The 20,766-nt window shown below is 43.7% G+C and overlaps 1 protein-coding gene across 1 annotated transcript in view; it reads left to right on the forward strand.

Moving 5' to 3' along the window:
• Positions 1 to 20,766, forward strand: part of PTPRT (protein tyrosine phosphatase receptor type T) — a 489,127-nt gene that overhangs the window by 393,087 nt on the left and 75,274 nt on the right. Inside the window, exons 13-14 of the mRNA XM_058814983.1 lie at positions 1,228 to 1,264; positions 16,279 to 16,414. Of these exons, the coding sequence (XP_058670966.1) occupies positions 1,228 to 1,264; positions 16,279 to 16,414 (173 nt within the window). The remainder of the gene's footprint in view (positions 1 to 1,227; positions 1,265 to 16,278; positions 16,415 to 20,766) is intronic.

Genomic DNA, 20,766 nt, shown 5'->3' on the forward strand with positions numbered 1-20,766 from the left:
ATATCCAGATTGTGTGGCATCACAGGAAGGGATCAGAGGGAATTGCTCCTGTGATCCCCAGCATTTCCCAGCATGGATCCTGCAATCATCCCCTTCCTATGTGCAACAAAAGCACGAGGAGAAAGGCACAGTGTGTGTCTGCTCCAGCCAAGGAGGATTTGTCACAGATGGAGCAATTTTCTCCAAGAGCAAATTCAGATTTGCACAAGGTTTGTCCAGTTGTTTGAGGATGGAAGGAGGTGCTCAGCAGTGCTTGCTTTGCTGGGCTGTTGTTTCCAGGGCACAGACAGCATCCATATTAATGGAGCATTGTCAGCACAGTAATTTATGCTGCATTCATTACACCTGAGACGTGTAGAGGCATAAAGTGCTCTGCAAGCCTTGCAGCAGATTAGTGCCTGACAGAGGCAGCTCTTGAGCAGGCAGCACATTCCCATTTGGATGGCAATCACAGGCTGGACAGCAGCAACCCCTGCCGGGAAGGGCTGAGCAATGAGGAGCCGGGGGCTCCACAGAGGTTGTGTTTGCAGCAGAGGTGGCCTGAGAAAGCTGCAGAGTCTGAGCTGTTTGTGAAGCCAAAGCCAACATTTGGATCCAAATCCTTTTTCTGCAGCTCTGCAGGCTCCAGGGTGGATTGAACACAGAGCTTTGGGCTTTGTCCCAGCTCTGCAATGAGGAGCTGCAGTGGTGAGGGTTGTTAGAACAGCTCGTTTGGCAGAGGCAGCAGCACAGAATGTTGGTCTGCTCCACATCCATCAGAGAGCTGAAACATTCAAATGACTTCTTCGGTGTCTGTTTGCCATGTGTTTAAATAAATACCCAATTTGCAAAATTTGCAGTAATGGTGCATGAAAATGAGATGTACAGTGGCGTGTACTTTTGACCCAAGGCTTGTCAGTCTATTACAGAGCAGGTCATTTAACTGGGAAATTCTATTAGCTAATCAGGCACTTGTGTGGGACCCATCACTCACACGTGGAGCGTGGAGAAACGTGCTGTCACTCCCAACTTTTCAACACTTAAGAGAACCAACTGCAAGCAAATCCAGTAGTGTGGAGTGTTTTATGTGACAAAAACTCTTGGTGGTATTTTCAAAGATGAAGTGCAAGAAAAGATATATATGTATTTTTAGTAGCTTTTTAAAGTAATGTGTGTTTACTGTAGATGGGCAAATTACACACTGTGATGTTTTCCTATATATTTTTCTTGTGTTTTTTTATTTTTCAGGAAACAAAAATCAACTGTGTCCGGCTGGCAACAAAAGGTATGTGGGTCTCTCTTTCCTGCAAAACACAGTACCAGAAATGTAAAAACTACAGTGGTGGCACAACTTGATTACAGTTCCTAGCCAAAGAACCAGCCTCTTTATTTCCTCTTTTATTTTATTTTTTTTAAAAAGGAAGATTGCCAAGGCAGAACAACAATTTCTAGGACCACTCCACTATATTTGTGGCCTCTGTTATTTTTTTAATGCAGGGTATAATTCTCTATGGTTCCTCCTTCCCCTCATTCTGTTGACAGCTTTTCTGTCCTGAGGACTGTTCTTGCTGTTGGCAGAACATCACTGAAAAAGTGACATTAAATTCCCATTCAATTTGTTCTCTCCACAACTGTACAAAGTAGATAAGAGGAGATCTCGTGTAAGCCTAACCTTGTACACGGTGGGGCACAATTCTTACATCATGCCATTTTCATGGTATAATTGAACAAACATTCCTGATTTTCATTGTGGTGAGCTCAGAACAGAGTGAGCTGACAGGTCACGCAGAGCAAACCCAAAACAGCCCCAGGTTGGTTCACAAGGTGCATCTCCTGAGGGACCAACAGTGACAATGCCCGAGCTCCTTCTCTGAGTTTACAGCTGCTTTTAACAACTCTTCTAAAGATTTCAAAATCACCCCAGGGGCTACTTTTCCAGAAAATATGTCAGACACCAGTTTATTTGCAGCACAGAGTGGTGGTAAAAGATTTCCCCACCACAAGTTTTAGTGTGCCAAGGAGCTGTGGGGAAATGCTGAGGTGCTGCCATGGGCTGTGCTGCAGGTGCCTCTCCATTCCCAAACTTAGCTCTGCCATCTTGTGCTCTTGCTGCTGTGCTGAAATGACAAATACCTGCATGGCTGCCTGTGGAGAGTTCACCAAAATTGGCAGGAACCCAGAGATCCTTTGAGGCACCATCCCGTTTTTTCCATTCTTTTCCATCTGTTTTGACTGGTGGCAGAAGTTAACAACTTCAAGGTCCTTTGTCCTGATTCCTTCTTCATCTGCACTTGCAGAGGAGTTGGGAGGGCTCAAAGAAACCCCATTAGCTACAGGACAGCATTTTCCATCTCCCTGTGGGGACATCCCCAGGCTGTCCCAGCCAGGCACTGGGATGGCAGTGACTGGAAAAGGTGTCAGACACCAGTTTATTTGCAGCACAGAGTAGCTGTAAAAGATTTCCCCACCACAAGTTGTAGTGTGCCAAGGAGCTTTTGGGGAAATGCTGGGGTGCTGCTGATGCCTCTCCATTCCCAAACTTTGCCAGCTTGTGCTCTTGCTGCTGTGCTGAAATGACAAATACCTGCATGGCTGCCTGTGGAGGCTTTGAGAGTTCACCAAAATTGGCAGGAGCCCAGAAATCCTTTGAGGCACCATCCCGTTTTTTCCATTCTTTTCCATCTGTTTTGACTGGTGGCAGAAGTTAACGACCTCAAGGTCCTTTCTCCTGATCCCTTCTGCATCTGCACTTGCAGAGGAGTTGGGAGGGCTCAGAGAAACCCCATTAGGCACTGGAGAGCATTTTCCATCTCCCTGTGGAGCCACTGGAGCTCCCACCTGTGCAGGTGTTTCCCTGCCCAGGCTCTGTCATGCACACTGGTGGGGCTGTAAGCAGTTGTGTCACCACTGAAAGCTGAGGAGGAGGAGGAGCCATTTCTCCCATTTCTCCTTCTCATCTGTGGCTCTGGTGCTCCCCGTTCCCTCTTGTTCCTTTCCTGTTTAAAAGCTCCTTGTAAAATCTTTATTTAATTCATTCTCTGGGTTACAGACATTCTGTGTGTCTCAGTCTATGTGTCTCCTTCCTCTCAGTTCTCTCAGCTGGTAGTAACGTGACCATTTCAAATACCTGATTTTGGCTTTCTGGTGGTAGAAAGAGCAAGAGCAGCACTGGGTGAAATGAATCCCCACAAGCTTTTCCAATAGCATAGGCTCTTCATGAGATCAGAGATACTGGATTAATTAATTTTTGGAAACCAGTTGTTCCTTCCATTTCAGTTGTTAATTTTTCTGGAGCTGGTGGAAGAATGTTGTCATGCTAGCAAGAAGGATATTTGCTCCGTGATTACTCAAAACAAAATAACTTACACAGCTTGAAAAATCCCATTCTGACATGACCTTTTGTTTGCACACTCTGATTTGGGTACCTCAGCAAAGTGTCCTGTAAGTGTTTGACCTTCAGTTGATTTTTGCAAACTGAGATAATTTCATTAACCCTGTTAGGTCACCAGGAAAAGTCACTGAGCCACTCAGTCAATGACCCCCCTCCTTCTGTTGGTTCTGAATGTCATCTCTTTTTAGAAAAAAATCTCTTGCTAGGATTAATTTAATAAGAGACACTAAAGAGATGGGTAGAGCCTGAGGATGTCTAGAGCCACTGCTTTTTGGTGATCTTATTCTTTAGGTTTTTTCCTTTATTGACTTGAATGGGAAAGGACAAGAAATTATGGTAGTTCTAGTGTTTATTCTCGCTGTCTCAATTCATATCACTTTTGATTTATATCACTTTTGCTTCATATCACTTTTGATTTATAGGTAGGTATCTTATTCCTCTGTGTGCAGTGCAGAAATCTCTGTGGAAATTCTCTTCCTCTTTTCCCTGGCTCTGAATTGCAATTCCATAATTCCCAGTGCCTGGCCCCCAGCACGGAGCTGGGATGCCCCAGCTGTGCCTGGTTTGAGGCAGGTTTAGATCTCCAAAGGAGCAGAGCTGGGTGCAGCTCACAGGCAAGGGAGCACCAGGAGATGGGGTGATGGTAATGCCACAGGAGCTGCCACAGCTACAGCTGAGCAAGGTGGTTCTGTGAGCTTTCCCACAGTTTCAGGTTTCCATACATCCTGAGGCTGCATTCCCACGGTACATTAATTCCATATGGATAAAGGGACTAGCCCCTGGAGAGGGCAATGCACAGAGATGCTCACAAAACTGTGATTACACCATGTCCTGATAGCTGGAATGTTCTAGATAACCTCCTGTTTCTGTGCTGTCTTCTGTCTGCTCGTTATATTGATTATCCTTAACGGCATTGCTCTGTATTCCCCTTCATTTGCATTGGTGTTCTTCTGAGGATGGAATGAGCAAACCTGCAGTCTGCCTTGAACAGAATCATCAGAGCTGCCAGTGAGGATGCCACTGTGGTGTCTTTAATAGAAATCGGGGAAAAAAACCCTACTTTGGAGTCAGGCTCTATCTCAGCATTAAAAGCTCTACTTGAGTTGATACCAGAGGAGAAAAAAATTGATTTGATGCAAGTAAATAAATACATACTACTGGTGCCAGACTAAATGTTCATTTTGGAATAGAAGCCTAATTTTCCCATTCCTAGACATTTGTCACTCCATTAGCAGCAGTGAAAGGAGTTCTGATTTACACCAGCGACAGCAAGATTAGGATCCAGGCGTGTTTAAGCCAGGCAAGAATTCTCTTGAAGCACTGGATTAACAAGGGCACTGAACGTGAGTGTGGGAGTAATTAGGCAGTAAAATGTGTTAGGCATGTGTTGCTGGGGGATTGTAACACATCCTGGGTGTTGCTGCAAGGCACCTGCTCAGAGCTGAGGCTCTTTAATCACTCGAGAGACGCTCGGGGCTGCTGCACCGCCTCTGCTCCAGCTGGCTGCAGGGACTTGGCTCTCTGTGTCCCACTGCCCCACCACCAAGAAAACCAAAGCAGAGTGGCTTTAAAAGTGGTTTAATCCATTAAAAAAAAAAAAAAAAAACAAACTGGAGCTTTCCCAGTTTTTTCCCCTCCTCTTTAGCCAGAAATAGACTGCTCAGATGCGCCCTTTTCAGTTCAGCCCAGCTCTGTGCAGGAGCTGCTTCCCAGCTCTCTGGTGGTGTTTTCTCTTCATGGTTCTCTGTGAGCTGCCCCTCCTTTGAACTTGATCCTTGTGGTGGCAAGAAAAAGCTCTCAAATCCTTTTGTATTGGTTATTAAATGTTGGGAGGAGGGGGTGGCATCAGCATTTCAGAGCAGCAGCTCCTCCAAAGCGGAGCCAGTGTGTTCCCAGCTGGGCCAGCACATCTCCTGAGCTCATTTCCCTCCATCCAGTGCCTCCATGAGAGGCTGGTGCTGCCTTGGGAAGGGCCAGAGGCAGGGAATCACCACCAGCCCTTGCTGGGTGACCTGGGATGATCCATCAGAAAGCTCCCTGCGTTTGTCCACTCTGTGTAGCCATCCCCCACTTTGCCAGCATGTTAAACATTATGAACCTTTTGTATCTACATTTGTTCTTTATTTTCAGATTTGTTGGTCTCAGATCTCTTGCCACATCCCTCCTCACATGGGCTATTCTCTTTTTTTTTTTTTTTTAATTACTGGACTAATGTTATCTTTCACAGCATTAGGCACTTGGATGCATCTCATTAACATAAAACAGTCTTTAAAAATGTTTATAATTAAACCTCAATTTACCAGCTCTCTGCCATACAATTTTCATTCAGATGGGTTATTTATAGGTTTTGCCATTTGGTTTCCTTGACAGCATTTGTTTTAATATGTCCCATTCTTTCTGAATTAACTGACTTGTTCTCCCTGTCTTAAAGCAACATATTTATATCGACACTTTATTAGAGAAAATTGCAACCTCTTACCGAGAGAGAGCGATTACCTCTTGTATTCCTAAAGTACATTAAATTAATTTCACAGTGTAATTGAAACCAAGGCAGAGGGCTCATTAATGGTTCCTTATCTCCCCATACTCATTTCTCCTTTCCTTAAAATGTGAGTTCTTGCAAATGAAAGAATGGAACTATAATAACCATTATGAGGTAAATTTTTTTTTTCCTTTTTTTTTGTCTCGTGCATGCTGCCTGGGAACCATTTTGCTTGTTCTTAGCAGTGATAGGTAGACACCAGGTGACCACGCCAAACCCGCCCAGCCTCTTGAGCACAGGTGATTATCAGTTCAGATAAAGGAAAATTGGTCAAGCTTCCAGAGGTCTGAGCAGCTTCGTGACTTCTTGTTTAATGCTTGTTTTGCATGAGAAATTACTTTTACAGTTGCTCCAACTGCAGCATAAAGGAGGGCAGTGCTTTCATGGCGCTCCTTCAGTGGAGATCTGTCTGTGCTGAGGGTCAGCTGAGGGCTCAACAGCTCTCAAATCTTCACAGCAGCTCCTGAGTGTGATGGAAGAGCCCCACGGGTCCCCTGAGCGTGCATGGAGCTTGCATTTCCATTTAAAGGAGCTGTGCCATTTTCTGGGGCTGATTGTTGTGCATATTCATAGACAGCTGAGTCCTGCTGTGGGAGAAATGGTGGAGAGAAAAGGAAAACTTGATTCTGCAAGCTCTCTGTAGAGGAACTATAGAAACTGTAGTTTCTATAGAAACTTCTGCTGCAGCCAGAGATGCTGCAGAATTGAGCCTCAGCAGCACCAAGCCACTCACAGTGGGGAGGTTCAGAACCTCTCAAGGGTTTTGCAGTTTCCATCAGAAGGAACTTGGAGGTGTGTGTGCCATAAAGTTGCCCCAAGATATGTAACAACGGGACCAGGATCATCATTAACTCCAGAAAATTTAAGTATGGAGGGGAGAGCCCATCAGCTTGTGGAATTAGGTTCTTTTACTTCAGCCTGATGCGCACAGAATGAATGGCTGGGATGTGGCAGTGTTACATGACATTAATGGGAAAGAAGGGTTGCTTTTCCAGTTTTTATATGGATTACATTTCTCTAGGAATACTCCCCTCCCAGTGCTGCATGGCTGTTCCTGCCTCTCTATGACTTCCTTGCCCAACAATTATTTAAACTGCACATCAGCTGTGATGATGCTGAAGCAAAAAGATGCTGGGATTACTTGGAAGTTCAAATGATCCTGATTTTTGGTAGTGCATCAGCATTGGAAGAAGGAAACTTCCTGGGAGAATGTTGAAATCTCAATAAAAAACCTGGGTCTGAAATGTGACCAGGGAAGTCTTGGGCTGGTGGAGAATTCTGAAAAAAAATCAGTGGAAAATGAGGAAGGAAAAAGTTCCTGCTGTTCCCACACAGTCCTGCTGCACATGAAAACTGTTGATTTAATAACTCCTGCTCCCTCAAATCCATTGAAGAGGCTTCTTTTGTTTCCTGGAATACATTCTGGTTTTGTAGACAGATAATGTGTTTTTTAAACAGATCTAATCCCACTTCAAATCTGTTTGTTGCCGCATTTTGTCTTCTAATACACTGGAATATTATTCCTTTGACAGGTTTATTCTGTTTGGTGCTATTTATTTCAGATAAAGTTGAAATTTTTAAGTTGAATGCATGAAAACGGTTGGTTGAGTTTTTTTCCCTCTGAACAAATTTCTGCTTTCTGAAAGTTATTTTTTAGCACAAGTTTTGTGCATTGCAATCCCTCTAGGGGCTTTCTTATCCCAGGGCACAGCTTTGAGTTAGTGCAGAATGGGATGAGGCCAGGAGTGAACTGAATTTGGTATTTCCAGCCTCGTGTCCAGGGGTCATTATCTACCCCAGAGCTCTGCTGCATTGCCAAACCCTAATCCTGGGCTCCCCAATTAAAACAGGCAGCTGGAGGTAAGAGGAGAAGAAGCACTGTGTTTAAGATGAAATCTGGGATAGTTCAGCAACAGGAGACTGAAAACATCACCTTGGTAATTCAGAGCATCCACTGCCAGGACACAAGTAGCTTCAGGATGGAAAGGTCTTTGGAGAAAGGAAAATAAAATATATTATAGCAGTGTGAGCCTAGCCCTCCAGGAACCAAAGCAGGCAAGGATTTACCTGGAGCAGGGTAGAGGTTCTTGTCCCTTTTCAAGTCCCACCTGGTGGGATAGGATGCTCTTGGCTGAACCAGTGGACGTTCACCTTTGTTTGCAGATAAATTGGTAGCCAGGTAAAGGAGTGGAAATTAAAGAAAAGTCAGTAGTTGGACATGAAAGCCACATGTGAAGGTCAAATTAAAAAAAGTTTCCTTTGGCTTTCTTTTACTTAGTTTGAATGCAGGGAGCATTGGATGACTCTTCACTTATGAAATTTAGGGGCTTGTTTTTCATCTCTTCTGCTTGGAAATTTGCAGTAAGAGCTCTTTGGATTCCCTTGGAGCCTCCTCTGCACAGGGACTGAGGAGGGGGCAGGCAGGAGGAGACTCTCATGTTTTAGAGGACAGTGGGGTTTCATGTTCCTGACCTTCACACCCTCACACCAACTCATTTGGGTGACCAGGATTTTGTCTCCATTTCCTGATAGAGATCCTTTCTAAGGTGTGTCAGCCACTGGGCAGGTACTTAAAATTATTCTCCTAAATAGGTTATTATTGTCAGTGAGAGGAATGACAGATTTGCCTTTACAAACAAGCTGTGGGTCTGCTGGTAGATAAAACCAACACTGAGAGATAAACAAAACAATGGGAAAGATTCCACTGATTGATGAATGGAAAAAACAAAGATTTGCCTTTACAAACAAAGTGTAGGTTTGCTGATAAATGAAATGGGATATTGAAAGATGAAAGAAACAATGGGGAAAACCCCTAAATTCTGTAAGAATTTAATTAAAAATTAAAAGGGAGGGTTATACATAAGAGGGAAATCTCTGGTATCAGGCATTCTGGGAAGTCTGTACCTCTCAAGTACCTCAGCCAAAGGGGAAAGAGAGAAGAGAAATGTGCCCAGGAAATTGGGATAAAAAGGAGGCTGAGTCCTCCAAAAATTAGAGAGACCCCAGGGGAATGTCCCATGGGCTCTCCATTTATTGGAATAAAATTAAAGAACTCCTCTGTCTCCTTTTTGGACATAGACCTCTGATGTTTGTGGATTAGTTTTCCTGACATGATTGTCCTTTAACAGCACTTCCAAAGGCATGACACACCCAGGACTGTTACAAATACATGATGCCTGTTTCCTTAAATAGGTTTTTTTGACAAGCCAGTATTCAGAAACAGCGTTGATATTAACAAGCATCTGAGCTTCTTCCAGGAGCTGGACACTAAAAACTACGTGGTTGCGTTAGGATATGTGATAAAACTACAAGGTAGGTAGTGTTATTGTAGAGGAAAAGGGAAATCTTCATTCCAGTCTTGCCTGAAAGTGCTGCTTCAGCCTGGCAGAGCACAGGAAGCGTCCTGGTGTTCATGCAGCACACGTAGAGTGCTGACCTGCCCTGCTGATCCCTTTAGCTGGAACAGAGATTCCTCCTCTCCTGCTGCTCCCTCAGCTCGGGGTGAGCCTCTCAGGGCAGCTTTTTGTGGGTCACCCTGGTACCTGAGGCACCTTCATCCCCTTGGGCTCAAAGGTGACTTTATTTCAATGTTCACACTGGTTTTGCAGCTTCTGCAGCTGCTGTGGGTGTGGATTTTTCGTGATAATCATGATGACAGCAGGGTAACTATTCAGAGGGGGCTGACTGGGGGAAAAGTCAGTAATTGTGGTGAATCTCTTGATATACCCATAACACTCAGAGGCACTGAGAAGTTTTTGTCTCTTATCAGTCAAAAGGTTGATCTCCCTGTGTCTGACTTCACAAAAATTGTCACATCCCTAAATCTGAATTTGTCATTTGGTAATTGTCATTGTTTTCCATTTCTATAATTTTGGAGCTAGTTTTTAAACACAGTTCTGCAAAAGTGAAGAGTTAAAACAGAAATGTGCTCTCACCCCCTGAACCATCACATCACTTGTTGGCACCACAGCAGCTCTCTTTAGCTGAGCTCCTCTTTCAGGGAAATGTTCAAAACTTTGTTATTCTTGGGGACTATAAATCTGCTTCTAGCACAAATTAAGGGCTCCTCTTTTAAAAAGAGAGTAGGAAGAAAGAATAGCCTTTGTGCTGTATTTGCCTGGAATCTCCAGAATCAATTATTCACTTAGAGCTATTTTTTAATTCTCATTCAGCTTAGCAATGCTGATCTTGGTGTCTCACTGTGTGTTTACCCTCATCCTCCCACAGATTCCACCTGTAAGCCTGAAAATCCCTCATACAAATTCTGCTCTGTCTTTCTCCCCAGGACTGCTTTGTTTTGCTGCTCTCTCTGCTCAGAATGTGGTTGAAAGCTTTTGGTTCTCATCATTCTGTCAATTCCTTTTGAGCTTTGTTAAAGAAATGAGTGTGTCTCATTACAGGCTTAAGCCTGTGCTGTTTGCAGTCTTCAACAACTGGAGGTGGAAAATTGGTGTGGGGATGTTGTGTGTGGTGATCCTCTTCGTGATATTTATTTTTTAATGAATTACAACAAAGAAACAAAGAGGAATCTGGCTTTTAGATGTGATGAGCTGTTCCACAGTGTTGGCTCATGGTACATGGAGGCACCAGCATCATGCACAGATTGGTTTTTAGTGCTGATAAATTTCTGGAGGGTGTGGTCAGATGACACTGGGCTGGTTTCCACATGAGGATGTAAAAAGGTGCCTTTCCACCTTTATCTCAGTGTTATCATTCCTGGAGGTACCTGTCTGCCCTTGTGTTTGCACTCCAGACTGTGTTTTACAGGCATAGATATTATCAGGAGCTGAAAACATGAGGGAAAACATTCCTGCATGCAGAGCTGCTTTAATAATTTGTAGGCCACTCACATAGAAAGCACCATAAAAAAATAAATAAAGGAAATCGTGTTTACAAGTGATTTGAGAATAGCTGTCTTTTGAATACAAGCCTCTAGGTCTATTAGGAGATTTTACATTCAGCCCACTGCCTGGCCATTATGTGCTGCAAAGAAATTACTCTGATTGTGCAGATCATTTCAACACATAATGACTGGGAGCCCAATATTTTTCATTAATTTTTCTGGGTTAAATAATGCTCTGAAGTGATTTTTCTGATTGTTTTTTGTTCCAAGAGCAGATTTCTTTCTGAAGAAGCTGTGTTCTTAGGTGCTGCAATTTTGAAACCAAACCTCATCATTGCCAGACTTGTCCCCTTGCTGGGTCTTTCCTGTCTCCTGGAGGTGGCTGAACCTCCCATTTCTTGTGTTGCTTCTCTCATTTTGTTCCTCCCTCCTTTACACTTGCATTGCCCTTTCCTGGACTCTGAATATTTGACCCAGCTGTCCTTAGAATCATTTTATTTGATTTTTTTTTTCTTCTCCTGTTAAGCCTTGGGATGCTTCTCTCTCCTCCAGAGTCTTAGCTACTGGTGATTGTGGTGCCCCTTCCACTGCAGGAATTTGTGCCTCACCAGCTGGAAACCTCCCATAAATACCTGACTTTTCCTCCTGTTTATGGCTCTCTTGAATTCCTTTTCCTGACAGTGTCATTTTTTTTTTAAATGCAATATTGTAATTGCTGCCTGAAGTAAAGAATGTTTCAAATTGCAGTTTGTGAAATAGGTTTTATGGAAGAAACTTGTATTATCAGCCCTGCTTAGTTACATGCACTCAGTAATCACTCTTTCCTGGATGTTTTTCAGAGTGCCACCTCCACAGAGGAGGTTGCTTTGTATTTTGTGGCTTATTTTCAAATAACATACCTTGTGCAGAAATTGCCGGGAGAAAAGATTGCCATGGTACCTTTCCCTTAGATGCCACTGCTGGTTTTCCCCCGGAGGGCACTGCCCAGGCTGCCCAGGGAATGGGCACAGCCCTGAGGCTGCCAGAGCTCCAGGAGGGTTTGAGCATCACCCCAGGGATGCCCAGGGTGGGGTTCTTGGGGTGTCTGTGCAGGGACAGGAGCTGGGTTGGGTGATCCTGATGTGTCTCTTCCAGCTCAGCATATTCTGTGATTCTATAAATCAGCAGCAGCATGGCCAGATTAGACCTTAATTAAAACCTTAATTAAACCATCAGTGTGTGATGATCCAGAAACCTGACTTCTCATGGGCTGATGAGCTGGACAGCTCTGGGAAATTGGCCATGTGCCCCTGCTCCCTTTGCATCTCTGCAGCATCACCAGAACTGCATCTCCCATCAATGTGCTGCCTGTAGTGTCTTCTGGCCCACTGCAAGGTGCTGGGTCTGGGAATTTTGGAAGGGATTGAAGAGAAACAACATCAGTTGGGTTGCTAGGGAAAGAATTAAAATAGCTCTGACTGACCAGTGGATGCTGGGTGAGTGTCAGTGCCTGTGGAAGTCAGTCAGGGCACTGCTCTGGCTCCTGGGATGAGAATTTTGTGCAGCACAGAAAGGAGCATTGTGACCGTGTTCACAGGGGTCCAAGGATGAGGAAAGAGATGAGGATCTGACTCCATGTTTCAGAAGGCTGATTTATTATTTTATGATATATATTATATTAAAACTATACTAAAATAATAGAAGAAAATGTTTCATCAGAAGGCTAGCTAAGAATAGAAAAGAAGGAATGATAACAAAGGCTCTGTCTCGGACAGAAAGTCTGAGCCAGCTGACTGTGATTGGCCATTAATTACAAACAACCACATGAGACCAATCCCAGATGCACCTGTTGCATTCCACAGCAGCAGATAATCAATGTTTACATTTTGTTCCTGAGGCTTCTCAGCTTCTCAGGAGGAAAAATCCTAAGGAAAGGATTTTTCATAAAAGATGTCTGTGACAGAGCATCTCTGAGAGCAGTCACCTGGTGGAGCAGAGCAGGCACAGACAGGGAGTTAGGGGACTTGCAGTCTTCACTCACCTGGCACTGCCTGCTATCATTTGCCTTTCTTATTAAGAACTCAAGCTTAGGGCAGAAAATTGCCCTAGTTTGTGTTAGTGCAGAGTAATGGGGTCCTGACCTCCATGGGGGCTTTGGGTGCCACTGAAATCACACACTAATAACAGTGGTGACCTGCTCTGTGCCTTACTGTTCCAGCATCCAGCTCCTGTTACAAGGAACAATTCATTCCAGGAAATGTGGTGGAAGTAACCACTAGAAAATACAGTTATAGTTGTTTTCATTCCTTTTTAATGCCAGCAATATATAAACATGATTTTTCAGAAAGAAAAGGGTGGCCCCTCAAGTACAGTAGTGCAGAGATTTGCAAGTGTATTTAAAGATATTTGTAGGAAATGGCCATCTGAGCAGTTTTAATGGGCTGCTGTGTTCAGAGGATCTCAGATCCTGCATCTCTATAAGGGAGAGTGTCGCAGACATCTTTTATGAAAAATCCTTTCCTTAGGATTTTTCCTCCTGAGAAGCTGACAGGCCTCAGGAACAAAATGTAAACAATGATTATCTGCTGCTGTGGAATGCAACAGGTGCATCTGTGATTGGCCCATGCTGGATGTTTGTAATTAATGGCCAGTCACAGTCAGCTGGCTCAGACTCTCTGTCCAAGACAGAAGCTTTTGTTATCATTCTTTGCTTTCTATTCTTAGCTAGCCTTCTGATGAAACCTTTTCTTCTTTTAGTATAGTTTTAATGTAATATATATCATAAAATAATAAATCAAGCCTTCTGAAACATGGAGTCTCTTCCCTCATCCAAGAACCCCTGTGGACACTGTCATAGGAGAGAAGCAAAAGTGAATTCTAAAACAGTGTTTCTGTCAGAAGCAGCAGAAGTCATGTCCTGAGAGAAGCAGCTCTCAGAGCTCCTCCTGCCAGGACAGGAATGTTCTCACCTACAGCTGGTGCTGGGGCAGGTGAGAAACCAGAGCAGCCAGAGGAGATTTAGCAATCTGCATGGAAAATCTGCCAGAACAGCAGGAAAACAATGGACTTTTGCAGTCCTGTTTCACTGCAAGGCTTGGAGAATCCCAGAGCCAGGAATTTGCTGACTCTGTCACATTCTCCATTCTAGGCACTATTAGCTGAGACAAATTACAAATGGTTGGGCTGGTAGCCTAAAGGAATTGCTGGCCTTTGCCAAGAGAGATAGAGGTGCCCAGAAGATTGGAGTGAATCAGTCACCACTGTGTGGAGGTGTCAGGATGGATAATGAACCTTTCTTCTCCTCCTGGAGCTGCAGGAGCCTGCAGTGGGGTGGGAAATATCAGATAAAACCACTCTGACCACACATTGCCTGGGGTAACGAGCAGCAGCCTGGCAAAATCAAACCAATCTGGGGGATCAGAAGATGGAGTTGACAGCACATTCTTATTTCTTCTAACACAGCTCACACTTTGTGAGGGTATTCAGATGGTACAAAAATGAGGGGTGTCTGACTGTGCTGTTTATAGTAGAAAACCATTCTCCAGCACCTATTATTTAGGGTCATAAGAGTAACTGCAGCTCAGCTGAAGGATAATTTGGAGTACGTCTGACTTTCACTTTAATGAATAGAGTTTTAGCCATTTTCAGGGAGAAATTGTACCTTTCTCATTGCCTTTGTTGTGTGACAGAGTGGGGATTGCCTGTCTGATGGTGTAGAGCTCACCTCTTGCACACATTTACTGCAGGATTGTGGGAGAGCTTGTCAAATGAAGATGGGAATATGCAACTGATCCCTTATTTTATTTTCATGCTCAGGAGTCCCATTAATGCATTTCAGACCTGTGAGCACAGAAGTTATCAGTGAACTCTTAACTGAATGGGCAAATTGGTGAATGCAGCAGAATAGCAGAGTTGTCAGGGGCAAAAGCTGAAAATGATATGTGTGATTCCAAGAGCCAGTCCTTTTTGCTTGGTAATTTTTGTGTTTTGCTCTGAGTAAACTAAATTAACAGCTTAGCTGTAGGAGAAGTGAAATCATGCTTTATCAGTGCATCATCTCTTAAAGCATGTGCAGTTTAACGTGTGGCAAAGAGGCAAAACACCACCCCAGTGACAGTAACACTGCTGTCACACCAACACATGGGCTTGACTGGATATTATCTCCCCCAGCAAGTGACTTTGAACAGAAGTGATTCAGATGTCCTGAAGATCAGCAGCACAGAGCTGTTAAAAGAGCAAAACAATGTGGTCTTCTGATGTCAGCCCTCTGTGTTCACCTTTGATTCCCTTTGCCCATGTTTAAGCTGCATGGGAAGACCTGGCTGGCTGCAGCAGCAAAGGTGAAGCCCAAGATAAGAGTGGATCTCATGTAACATGAATTCATTTAACTCTGTGAGCTGCACTGGTGATATTTTTAGGAGTAGTTAAGTGTAACAGGAATATAATGAAGATAGGCTTATTTAGTCTTTAGTGTAGCCATGAGTCAAATCTTGTGGGGCTTTCTAAATCAAGCTCACTGGCTTAAGCTATATCTGGAAATATTCTGTGCAGCAAGCACTGAAGTCAGCACAGCCAAGGTCTGTAATGAGGACTAATGAGGTCTCAGCAACAGGGTAGAGGGCAGCTGTCTCCAAGGTGCTCAGTTAGAGCAGAAATGCCGTGCAAATAATGCTCCTAAATATGGTTTATTTTCAGGTGTGTAGATTTTGCTTGTTAAAAAACCAAACCAACAAACCAAAACCCCCTAAAATTTCAAACAGAAATTATGCTCTCTGGTTTGGGCTGAAGAACTCATGCCTGGTGTGTGATGATAAAGGGTGCTGAGGCACTGGAATTGGTTGTCCAGAGAAGCTGTGGCTGCCCCTGGATCCCTGGAAGTGTCCAAGGCCAGGCTGGATGGAGCTCCAAGGTTCATCCTGGTCTAGTGGAAGGTGTCCCTGCCCATGGCAGCAGTTAGAATGAGATGGGCTTTAAGGTCCTAACTCAAATCATTCCATGATTCTGTGTGGAGGGTGCTGCTCTATATGTTGGATTAATGCTTGTTACATGTATATCTGTAATGGGATGTTTCGAAAAGCCAGGCCTCCAATACACTGAGAAAGACAAATGTGAGCTAATTTTGGAGGGAAAAAAGTTTCTGCCAGAAGAATTATTATAATTACATGTTACTGTGCTCACTGTTTCCAGGAGTAAGGATTTCAAGTCCATTTAAACTATTTGAGATTAAAATTAGAACTGTTGTTATCCTGTTTCTGGGTACATGCTGAGTGCTTCAGAAGAGTAAATGCCCCATTACAGTATAACTTAGAAAAATATTAGTGTCATTTGCACTACACTGGGATTTTACACCCTATTACTGCTCTGAATTATCTGTCATTAGCCCTCATTAAAGGCAGATTTGGTTAGATGGACAATTGTCTATTGCAATCTGATTGCAAATATGTTGTTAGGCTTTCAAATGAATATTTAAAGTGGATCATTGCACAGTTTGCCTGGAAATGATTTTTTTTTTATCTTGTCCTTCCTCTCCCTCCATGTTTTAAGGAGCTTCCACCCAGAATTCCAACGCAGTGGAACCTGAAAAGCAAGTTGACAGCACAGTGAAAATGGCTGGAGTTATAGCTGGTCTCCTGATGTTTGTTATTATCCTCTTGGGAGCAATGCTTACCATCAAAAGAAGGTAAGTTTCTGCTTGGCTTCCATCTTGGACCTCTTGTTGTAGTTTCCAAAGGAAGAATAAGTACAGATAAAACATTCTTTATGTGTGACACAGAGCAGCAATTAATGCCTGTGTTATAACACTGACACTAAGGGTCCAGAGGAAATTCCAGTTTTGGGACATCCAGCAACAAAAGAATGGCTGTTACTGCAAAGAGATAATGATAATTAATTGATAATTAATGTCAAGGGATAAGTCACAAAGTAGCATGGGATAAAGGGGATATAATGAGAACCTCTCCTACCAGGAAAGGCTGAGAGACTCTGGGGAAGAGAAGGTTTGGAGTGACCCAGTTGTGGCCTTCCAGTACTTGTAGGGAGCCTACAGAAAGATGGAGAGAGACAGCACAAGAAAGATGGAGAGAGACAGCTCAGAAGGGGCTGCAGTGACAGGACAGGGGAATGGCTTCAAGCTGACAGAGAGGAGGGTTAGATTGGATATTAGGAAGGAATTCTTCCATGTGAGAGAGGTGAGGCCCTGGCACAGGGTGCCCAGAGAAGCTGTGGCTGCTTCATCCCAACCATTTTTCCAACATTTTTCTGATGCTTTGGCTGTCATGACTGCTACAACCTAAGTTATTATCTCCCAGATTACACAGACAAACCCCCAGGCAAAATTACTCCTAATGCAGAATGAGTCCCAGAGGTTGGGCACTGAGGATCCATTGCTCTGTGTGAAAGTTCCCAAGATGCTGGTGAGCTGAGCTGGCCCCTGAGACAGTGCCCAGGACCTTCAGCTGAGCTTGGCAGGTCCCTGGAGCAGCAATGTTTGCTGAATTTGGGGGTGATGTCCCACTCACAGAACCTTGCTCTGGCTGGTTTTGCCATAGGCTCTGTAAACCTGGGCAATTTTCTTCAAAGTTAACATTGGAAAGGAGGTGAGTGGGAGTATTAGAAATCTAAATTCTCACTTTTTTTTCCCTAGAGCTGGAAAATTGCAGTTTCCCCTGTGTTGTTTCCACAGCCCCTCCCAGGGCAGACAGGCAGAATCCCTGCAGTCTGTGTCTGTTTGCTGCAATTTGCAGGGATACCTGCTGGAAGACACACTGAAATAAGGAATAAACTGGCTCATTGACTTTAAAATCTTTTCCCATTTAGAATTTCTGAGTGCAGAATGAGGTGTGGGAGGCTGTAGCACACCTCCAGCACCTCCAGAGCTGCTGATCACATCCCTGCTGGACTCCCTTGGATGGGCACCACTAGCCATGTCCAGCTCCATATGGACAAGTGTTCCCTGAGGATGAGCCTCAGCCTGTCAGGCTCATTGCATTTGTAAACCAGTGTGGGTTGGGACCAGCTTTTATAAAAGGAGAAGCTGATTTGGGCCACAAATGGATTGGAGCTTCTGGAGGAGCAGAGCTGAAAGCTTGAGCTCTTCTGAGAGAGCAGTTTAACAGCAGAGCTCTCCTTTGATTTTGCAAACAGAGGCATTTGGAGCTTAAGCTCTTGCATTCCATGTTTGAGTTAGCTTCATTTTAAAAACAGCTCCCTTCCCCAGTGCACCAAGGCCTTGGTGTACAAATTGTGTAGCCTTGCAAGGCAACAATTCAGAAAAATAATTTAATGAGCTGAACTTGAGATGCTGTCTTCAAATGGAGCTGGAAAATATCCCAGTGGCATTTGTCCATTGTCCAGGGCATCACAGCTCTTTGGGAACAGGCACAGGATTTCCTGCATGAAGCATTTTGTTAACAGAGAGCAATGAGAGGCATTAGAAGAGGAGGAAGACATTGGTTTGAGATAAGCACTGGTATCATCAAGAGCCTCTTTTTGTTCTGTGGCACTCACCAGGTTGGCAGCACAGTGCTTGGAACCTTTCAGACACAGAGCATGAGCAAGTAGTGCCCAGTTTCTCACAGTTTCAGCAGAACAAATTGCAAAAAATTCCAGGAACTCAAAACTTTCTGAGGGCTGATAAAGTTTTAGAGGGTTCAGTCAGATATGTGAAGCTAAATTAAGACAAGCAGTGTATTTATACAATGGAAAATTTGGTTTTGATGTTATGTTTGTTGTCTGAAAGTTTTAGTTGAAACTTAGGGTTGTCTAAAATCTGCTGAAGTTTCTATATCTATAGATCTATAGATCTATATCAAAATTGTGTGTGCATATAAATTTCTGGTTTTAACATGACTGTCTTACAGTATTTAAAATCAAAACCATTAACAGTTTTTTTTCTTGGTTTTGGGAACCCACTAACTCCAGGAGTTAAGCCATAGTATCATCATTACATGTATGTGAAATATAAAAATTGCTGCAACATAATGGAGAGAAACCTCACACAAGGACATGTAGGGACAGGACAAGGGGGGATGGCTTCAAACTGAAGGAGATTAAATTTAGATTGGATACCAGGAAGAGATTCTTCACTCTGAATGTGGTGAGGCCCTGGCACAGGGTGCCCAGAGCAGCTGTGGCTGCCCCTGGATCCCTGGAAGGTCAGGTTGGATGGGGCTTGGAGCAGCCTGGGACAGTGGAAGGTGTCCCTGCCATGGCAGGGGGTTTGGAATAATCCAAACCACTTTGATTCTGTGGTAATTTAACCTGTTAATTTAGAGGTGGTCATCCGTGCCTACATGAGTGTATGGGCTCACAAAAGGCAGAACCACATTCTTTCATTAACAGATACATATCCTGAGAGATCTCATTTTTATTGTATGAAAATATTTCTAATCCTCCAAGCAGCTTGTTGTTTTTTCCTTAATATTATTTAAATACATTTGTGTAAGAGAGTATACAAAATAATTTTGTAAAAACAAAAGGAAACAAGAAAAAAAAAAAAAAGATATTTTTTGAGAGGAAATACCCTTTGACTTTGCCCCTCTCCAGATTATTTGATTTGGGTCTGTTCTGATTTCATCTGGGCAGTTTTAATTCTGGTGTAATCGTGCCTTGTGTTTCCCTGGAGTGAAGAATGTGACACCTCTCAGGCTGGTGTGTTTGAGCAGACAAAGCCTCCACTGACCCCTTTAAATATGAGACTGAATAAATAGGATCAGACAGCCTGTCATGGATGCACTGTAAACAAGTGCTTTAAACTGCTGTCGGTAGCAAAAAAAGGAGATTTGGGGCTATGTAGTGTCTAGGATTATTTCCTCCTATGAAAATTCAGCTCCTTATTCTGGATTAGGATTTAGGTGGTTACCTTAAACTAATTAAATAAAACCCCAAAGCCTCTTGGGCAGAACATACCCAGGCTGTAGGACAGAACTAGGGAAAGGGACATTTGCACATTGAGTGACCTGTGTCCCCCCTGTGTCCCTGTTTCAGGTGGGAGACAGGCAGGGCTTGGGCTGTGTTCTATTTTCTTGGACCAGGTCATGTTTTTACTGAACCATAACTCTGACCAGTCCTCACAGTTAATCTTTGAAATATTCTTTAGTAAGTCCTTATTTCAGGTTGCTTATTTTGGAAGAATTTAAGCCAAAATGTCCAATTTCAAAACACAATCCTCCTTTTGTTTGTCTTCCTTTATTTTCTGTCCTTATGGATCAAACCTTTGTGAGCTTTCCCCTGCAGCCTGGAGGGATGTGAAGGTTTTTAATGAGGGCTGAGAGTCTGGTGGGATCCCAGATGTCTGTGGCCCAGCCAGGAGAGCAGCAGAAAGAACAGCAGGGTGTTCAAGGGGACACTTCCAGTCAATAGAGCTGTGTGAGCCCAGGTCTGACCTCTCCCAGGGCTTGGTTTAATGGAATTATTTGGGGGACTTCAGGGGTTCAGCTGCCTGTGCTCTCATTTTCTACATCTTGGTCATGTTTCCCTTTGTTTAGAGGCTGGAATTCGGATTTTCACAGAAAAGATCAGTGGCAATCACTGCACCTTAACTGGTGCATTGCTAGGGCAGAATTGCTGCCTTTGGGAGATTTAAATTATTTAGTTAAAATACGTCCAGGTGTACCGTGGAATCAGTGCCCTTCTTATAATGTGGTGTCAGGATCCAGAATATTCCTCTGGCTGCCCTGAGTGATTTGAGACCCTGGCAGGGGCTCAGAGACCTTGGCACAGAGTCAAACACACCTGTGCCTTCGATTTTAGCCCATGGAAACAATTACCAACTTTGTGTGAAGAGTTACAAGCCACAAGAGTTTGAGTAGAATGATAGTGAATTTGTCACAGGGTGAAAGAGTAGAATTTTGGGGGATTAGAATGGGGGTTCAAGAGGCAAGATGGAGGAATCTGGGTTTGTCCTGTCCTTCTCCTCCTTCTTGTCCTCCATCTTTTGCTGTGATGGTGGCACTTCTGGATTGGTTTAGAGACAGACTGTCTAACATAGGTGATAGGTATTGGAAAATTATTGTCAATAAAGTACACCCAGTT

Source organism: Ammospiza caudacuta, chromosome 15 (genome assembly GCF_027887145.1).
Source record: "Ammospiza caudacuta isolate bAmmCau1 chromosome 15, bAmmCau1.pri, whole genome shotgun sequence".
Lineage (NCBI taxonomy): Eukaryota > Metazoa > Chordata > Aves > Passeriformes > Passerellidae > Ammospiza > Ammospiza caudacuta.